The sequence below is a fragment of the Eucalyptus grandis genome, chromosome 8, assembly GCF_016545825.1.
Source record: "Eucalyptus grandis isolate ANBG69807.140 chromosome 8, ASM1654582v1, whole genome shotgun sequence".
NCBI lineage: Eukaryota > Viridiplantae > Streptophyta > Magnoliopsida > Myrtales > Myrtaceae > Eucalyptus > Eucalyptus grandis.
In genome coordinates, this window is record NC_052619.1 from 57929464 (window position 1) to 57937240 (window position 7777).

The following is a 7777-nucleotide window of genomic DNA, read 5'->3' on the forward strand; positions in this document are numbered from 1 at the left end:
TGGTTGGATTTGACCTTATCGGCCCTCACCTACTACCCTCGCAAAGAAGATGAACAGTGGCAACAATGGGCAAAATTGAAAAACAGAAGAATTGGTGAGGATGGTTCTAGAAGATAATTTTTTTAACCTAGTTTCAGTATTCTACAAATGCTACTTCTGAAGGTTGGTCTTTACTTGCTTTGTGCTTTCAACATTTCTATAATTAGTATTTGGTTGAAAGCTACTTCAAAAAGTTTGTCAAACATATCGGCATTTTTTCAATAGGTTTTGAAGGCCAAAAGGCCCGTTGGGAAAGATGAACCAAATGCACTCTTAATAGTGCAAGAGAGGATGGTTATGATCAAGCTGCTGGAAAACGACCATGGAATGGAAATACAATTCAATTATTTTACTATGTTCGGAAAATGTAATATGCGAGTGCAAACTGAAGCATTTATGGTGATTTTTTTTTATTTTTTTGCTGATGTAGGGGAAAAAAAAAAAGGAATGAGCAACACCGTATGCGTGCATTCAAGTTGATTACACATAGAGAAGAAAAACAGCGTGTCCGTTGCATGAAAAGAAAAATAGTGAAAATTTAAAATTAAAGAAATTTAAAAACATTTGATCCATTTTAAGCATCTCATAGAAAGAAAGATGAAAGAATGATGGAGCTCTTGATAATTACTATGAATTCAAATTACGAAGTAAGAGGTTCGTTAGTTACTTATCTTTCATCTTAATTATCAAAAATTACGATTTCATCCATTCACAATTGCGAATGATTGTAAGTACTTTGGGTACATTTGGTTTAGCATTTGTGAAGCCCTTTGGAGCCCTAAAGCCTCTTGGGCAAATGCAAATGCCATTTGATAATAAAAAATTGGGTGCTTTAGGCGATGCAATTGCATCTCCAAAGCTCTCTATAAGCCTTTAGCTCAAGGTTGGTTAGGAGGTACTTTGAAATGCTGCATTTTCGCACTGCAAATATACACTTTTTTTTGCCTTCACTCAACTTTTATAATTTTGGAAATGTCTTGAAAACCCTAACTTTGTTTTAGCCATCGACAAGCAATTGGCAAGCAGCTAGCATCCCATTAGCAAGTGATTGTCATGCCATCGGCGAGCAACCGTGTTATCAATGAGCGGGTGGCCAATGTGCCATCAACTAGCAGCCAATGAGCCACCACCACCCTCATTTGAGGTTGCATGACCTAGACGTCGCTTGAGGTGGCCACACCCTAAGTGGCCATCACTTGGGGTTGTGCAACCTTAGGTGAGGATGGCTGGCAGCCAATTTGGCTCGCCGATTGCGATTGAGTTCTGCGGGCAAATAATTTAAGATTTTTTATAAAAGAAAAGTAGCAAAATTCTTTTACAAAGTGTAGTTTTTAACAAATGGCATTTGTGTCAAAATTGCTTTTTAATTTGCTTTTAAAATACGCTTTACCAAACACTTCTTGCATTTCAAAAACTCTTTTAACTGAAAAACCTTTGCATTTTCCCAAAAATGTTCCCCAAACCAAACACACCCTTTATATATAGATAGATACACACATATGGTTCTTGTTTTTTGAATTCTTATTGATTCGAGGACCTCTTAGGTTTACTTATTAACCGTAAGATTTATCCATCCAATGATGCTCATGTAAAAGGTGGAGTTTAATTAGGACCTACAATTCAAAAAAGTAACTTCCAGAGTAATAATACGTGAGCGAAAGTAACTCCTGCTGTGAACACGAGGCGCTAGAGGACCACGTGAAGTAAAGAGAAAAACGAAAGTAAAAGCACAACGAAATGGTGGATAAGTGAAAAAGAAGAAAAGGATGAAAGTTCAAGAACAAAGTACCCAGCAATCAAAAGCACTCGAAATCTCCAGATGTCCTTCAAATTCTTTCCACATTTTTACTGTTGTCTGTCAATGTGTAGTGTAATGATTTTCACCAAGTTGCAAAAACTGTAAACTGACTCAGCAGTTTTAGGACTGTGCATAATAACCCATGTCGTCGTCATCATCATCAATTTGACATGAGACTGTACATCTCTATGATTGGTCTTCTCTCTTCAGTAAGAAGATAATCTGGAAAATGGAAAAATTGTCCTGAATGCTAACATCTGTCGGCTCTCGTTATCTTCAATCTCTTGACGGTGGTCATGAACATTCTGTGGAAGCCATAAATGGACAAACTGTGAGGAATTCTTGCTGTAACGTGCAAGAAAGGGTGATTAAATTGAAAAAGTAATCAGAACTTGTACAGGATGATTTAACTTACTCCCACGGAACATCTCCGACCATCATCCAATCTCCTTCTCTGTCTTCATAGGTCAAAACATGGAGACTTTTCGCATGATCAGCTCTATCTCCGTTAGGACCTGCACATTTCGGTTTAAGCTTTAATGTCATCTTCAAGAACCGAAGGAAGAAACTCATTTTCAGATTCACAGATTGATATAAATTAAAGATGAAAACCCATTTCTTGTTTCTTTCTGATAATGTATACACTTACAAGTAATTGAGGTTGTGAACATGTGAGCAAGAGTTGATATGAGATCATCATAATTGTGAAGAGTTAGCAGGTCGAGCTTTCTTCCAATTGGGACACCTTCCATGTACACCTTGACAAACAAGGAAGTCCTCGTCCTATCGCTGTTGTCATTATTATGTACATTATGAACATTGGCATCAGCTTTGCCTGCTACAGCAAGTGTGGTTCTCAGGAGGGACTTGATGGGTGGCCAGTCTTGTCTTTGTTCCCTGAAATCAAAATTATGTTAGAAAATGATGTCCTTTTCAATTTCAAAAGATCCTATTGTTGATTTTCTTATAATGCACTTCAAACATAAGCGAAAACTTTGGTGAACTACGACTTTCATTGTCTGCTAATTTCCAGAAACCAAAAGAGAAGGAATCTTTATATAAATTTCCAACTACACCTTTGGCATCTGATTCTCTCTCTTCTTATATGCTAATAACATGTGATAAAAGAAAACCAGGAAATTCGAAAAAAAAAACAGGAAATTAAAAAAAAAAAAATTAAAAACTGAAAAGTAATCTGAAATCTGTTATACGGATGATGGAAAGCAACAATTTGGAAGACGACAACGATGATCAATTCGACAAACAAATCAAATCATACCTCTGCTTCGAAACCGGAGGGCCAATCCAATTATCTTTCTGGGCATCAGGAGAGACTATGCTGAGTCCAAGCCTCAGATCAGTGTTGAGATCACCTCTCCTTGTTCTTCCTGCTCTCGTTGATGATGAGCCCCCGCTGTTGCAGCTGGAATACCGGCATACTGAAGAAGCAAAGGAGAGAGAGGTTCGTGGATGGTTCTTGTGCTTGCTGTTATCAACTAAAGAGGGTGAAGACGACGACGAAGACGAGGAAGGTGAGGAATCTTTAGCTGAAGCCCTTCCCATTCTTTCTTTCTTTCTTTTTTCTTTTTCGGTGGGAAGTTCTTGTTGAGGAATGAACAAAAGAAAGCTTGAAGCAACAGGAAACCAAATGTGAGAAGGCCGCCACCTTCGGCCTATTTATAAACCATGCACTCTAAGTCACCAATATGGGCGGGTATAGATGTCTATGTGTGGGGCACGTATGTCAGAGAGAGAGAGAGAGAGAGAGAGAGAGAGAGAGAGGGACGTTTGGTTGGGTGTAGTGATGGTGGCAGACATGTCCATGGGGACATGTAGGTGGCTTTTCTTTATTAGGTTGATTCTGGGACATTGAGTGTTAGTACTTCTCTTTGAGTTTGGCCTCCTGGTTTTAGACTATGATTAAGACTATTAGGACTAGCAAAGAACAGTGAGTTTATTGCTATTTTAGGGCTCAGTTCAGAGTACTGAGCCAACTTTAATGCCTTAGCTCGCCAATGCTGATGTGATCCTCTTCTTGAGGGAAATTGTTTTGCAGGAATCTGGCGCTAGATTTGGTCAGCACCACATACATGGATGTTTACACCTACCTTTTCCTCCTTACAATAAATTCCTCATACTCAAAACATGTAATGACTCGACACCAAACGTTTGAAATGAGAAAAAGAAATATCAAAGAGGTGATATTATGGAAAGTCTCAAGCCACGAGATTTAGACACATCTCCAATCGAACCTGTTACATGCGCTCCGCACACTAGTCCATATGCTTTATGCTTGAACAACATCTATATGATGAGCCTACGTGAAGCTTGTGGAACATCTTTTAAAAGAATTGCTCTAGTGACGATCTTTGGAGTATGTTTTAACTAATTCATCACTTAATTACCTCTTTCCTGCAACATGAAATTTGAGGAATTGCAAGACAAGATTATTTAATTGACATGCATCAACAGGTGTACGTATACCATGAACTTATTGCCTACAATAGAAAATGCTGATTCAAATTGAAAATCTTCCTAAATTCTCATGAACAAAATGAAATGTTACTAACAAACTTATATAACTATAATTGAATCTGGTCAAGGTCTCGTCTGCAATTAGCAATACCTAATTGCGCGAATCGAGTGGACTTATTTGCTAATTTGACAATTTTGTTCTAAAACAAGCCTAATTTACTTGTCCCTTCGCTTGTGGACAACTAAAACAGATCAAAAGCGAAAGATGAGATAAAACTTATGTCTTCCCCAGCTAAGATTAAAGTCTCAGGGAATTATTACAGTGCTTGACCCCAAGAAGCTAACTTTAGCACAATCGATGCAAATCAACTTTTGTCCCTGCCACTATCTGACCCCAACTCTCTTAATGTTGCAAAATATTATTCTCTGTCTAGTCTTATAGGGCAATTAAATTGGGGGATGAGTACTCAGGTCAAATTTGCATTGATGACCAATTTGATTGCAGTAGTGAGTCACATTGAGAAATCAATTAATTTTAATAACAGATGAGTTAATCAAGCAATATTTTAAAAGACGGGTTTATGTAAATTGCTTTTAGGCATTGTCACGAAGAAAAGTATCACTTCCTTTCATGCAAAAAGGAAAAGTAACGGGACCTCTACTATTTCATGAAGTCTCATCACATCTTCAGTGTACATTTCTTCATGAGACGGGCCTCTACGAGACTTCAGCATCATGCAAATAACAAGAAAGGGCCGTCATCATGGATGAAGTTTTCCCATTACATCGCTATCAAGCAGTGGTGATCCGAACACACACGTTGCAAATTAGTATCATTACTCTTCTCGAAGAAAATATGATTGTTCTATCTCGTATCATACAACGTTGTTGTACACTGGGTTTCCTTGATTTAGTGCCCAAGTTGGTGAATTGAGCGAGGAGCGGTGTCGCACACTAAAGTGGCAATGTCACTGTCAATGACCCCTCCCGCTCTTTTGATGGGGAAACAACTTTCCCCGATTTCCGTTTAGCTTTAAATCCTCTCTCTCTCTCTCTCTCCAGATGAATGTGAATTCATGTCAAAGATTACTTCCTCTTTTTCTATGATAAAACCAGACATTTTATTTCGTGAAAAATATGGTAAAATCACATGCAAAGTAATCAATGTCCTTTTGTTTGTCAAGAAGAGAATTCCCAATAAAGTTGTGAGCATATATATATAATCCACGACAGTGAATATTAATTACTCTCTCATGGTTGTAATAATTACATGTCTTAATATCGTCAAACACACTGTTGAATAATTTAGTGACAACCTACCGGCCACATTTCTTTAGAATATTGGTTGGTCTGATCTTGAAGAACAAATACACTTATTAAATAGACTTATAGGGAGACATTGTTATCAAAATAAAAATATGAGTGTTACGTAATTGCTTTCTAGTAAAATTACATTCTCTCACCATCTTTGACTATACTACCATTTATTTCGGACATAAATTTCGAGAATGCGAGTTTTCAAATGGCTTAAAAAACAATTCAAAAGTAGGTGGAGACAAAGAGAAGCTTAAAGACGCCACCCATGCTAAGGCCGGCTGGGCAGTTTCTCTCTTCTCCTCTCTCTTGTCCCATGCTTACTTAATTCAAACTCCTCTTGCTTACGATCACGAGTTGATTAATTAAGTTAATTGCAAGAAAATAACAAATTCTTTTATTTTCTTCACTAAATAACAATCAATCGATATGTAGGCATTTCCTTGAATTAAGTTGGCCGTCGTGGTCTACTCATATTCCACAAAGGATTTAATTTAGGCCTAATGCAAGAATGAATTTCATAGTCGGGTTTTCCGTTAATATAGTATTAATAATAATGGTGATTTATCATTACGGAAGTAAATTATTTGGCGTCCGTGCACGGTTGCTCTGAAGCGTGATGAGGAATTATTGCTCGTTTTCTTTGACCACCTTTTATTTAACCATATGATATAAATATAAATATATAAATATATATTAGACATATATAAATCCTCATAAGAAAAGATTGGACAATGCATAATGCTTGTCTTTTGAACTGGGCTCCTTTTTCTTTTTTCTTTTAAATCACGTGAGACATAGATCCAACTGTCATTGTCCCTCACAATCATTATCCATCATATCTGAAGTAAATTGCAAAATTATGGATTATTGAATAACCGAAGGACGGTCGAATCTGGTTCTTTCTACTACGCGTTCTTTCACTTTTCTGCTCTTTCTATTATTATTATTATTATTATTATTATTATTATTGCTTTGCAATGAATCAGATACATGTCGCCACGCTTGCGGTGGCAGCTTCGATCGAGCATAAATTAAAAATGCTTTTTCTATTCAGATCACTTTTTCTTTTCGGCTCCATCGAGCAAAAACTATATAATATGTTAAATATCATGTAAAGAGATCTAGTCCGAGCAATTTTTTTATGTTAAAAATGGGTTAAAAAATATATTAATTCGTGTCAGTTTTGAGTGCAGAGTTTGTGTTTTTCAGTCGCCTTCCCATGTTGCGTTAGGAATGGCTGTCTTTACTTGGGATGAGTTTACCAAGTTGGAAAAATAAAAAGTGAATACCCTTGAATATCTTGAAATGACTGACCTAGCTTCCAACTGGACTAGAAATGTATACGTCATATGTGACATGAAAGCTTAATGACAACTCTGAAAAAAGAATATTGCAAGGTGAATCCTATTCGAGAACCAACCGAATTATTTAGATTGATGTCTTCTAAGTCAACTTTTGTTTACACCTATATATATATATTAAAAATTGCACCCTGTAAAGCCGCCCAATTAATTAAGAAATCAAGTTTACACAATTTAATTGATCAAGCAATGTTGACTTGAAAATAGTTGGAGAAATACCAAAAAAGTCTCACACCTAATAGATGGATGTTAATTCAGATATAAATATTTTAATTTGGTCAAATTAGTTTTAAATATTATGGCAATTTGCCCATATAGTCTTTTTAAGTAATTTTGACCAAAAATCGTTAAAGTGGAAGCTGGCCGTCTTATGTGGTACGAATGCTGACGTGAACAATTTTGCAATTTTTAAATTTTTTATGAAGTTTTAATTTTTTTTCTTTGTGGTTGACGAGAGCGAGGGCAAAAGAAAAGAAAAAGAGAGAATAAAAATAATATTTTATAATTCAAAAAAATTATAAATTATCTACCTTAACACTAGCTATGCCACGTACTACGGTGGCATTCACGTAAGTGATTTTCATCCAAAATTAACTAAATTAAAAGATTTAGGTTTGGATTAATTTATGTAAAATAGATTTAAGAATATTTTGATAATTATCCCAAGAATGGGTGGCACGACAATCTAAAATATAGGAATTGCACCATGAAGGAGCATTTGAGTAAGTAATCTTTTTTGCAAAAAAAGAAAGAAAGTATTTTCCTTAATTTTTTTGGAGTTCGCTGG

The 7777-nt window shown here is 36.2% G+C and overlaps 1 protein-coding gene across 1 annotated transcript; it reads right to left on the reverse strand.

Annotated features, from left to right (window-relative positions):
• Nucleotides 1-1767: 1767 nt before the first annotated feature.
• On the reverse strand, nucleotides 1768-3496 carry LOC104415313 (auxin-responsive protein IAA31). The gene is made up of 4 exons (XM_010026588.3): nucleotides 3117-3496; nucleotides 2487-2734; nucleotides 2253-2352; nucleotides 1768-2142 (listed from the first exon to the last, which is right to left on the reverse strand). The coding sequence occupies exons 1-4, from the start codon at nucleotides 3398-3400 to the stop codon at nucleotides 2088-2090; spliced, it is 687 nt and encodes a 228-aa protein (XP_010024890.2). The 5' UTR covers nucleotides 3401-3496; the 3' UTR covers nucleotides 1768-2087.
• Nucleotides 3497-7777: the final 4281 nt, after the last annotated feature.

Bases quoted from the DNA above. Each gene is read 5' to 3' on its own strand.
- LOC104415313 (XM_010026588.3), bottom strand. From the start codon at position 3,400: ATGGGAAGGGCTTCAGCTAAAGATTCCTCACCTTCCTCGTCTTCGTCG. The intron at 2,353-2,486 runs GTAAGTGTATAC...CGAAATGTGCAG, and splicing joins GTTCACAACCTCAATTACTT to GTCCTAACGGAGATAGAGCT. The intron at 2,143-2,252 runs GTAAGTTAAATC...TGGCTTCCACAG, and splicing joins GTCGGAGATGTTCCGTGGGA to AATGTTCATGACCACCGTCA.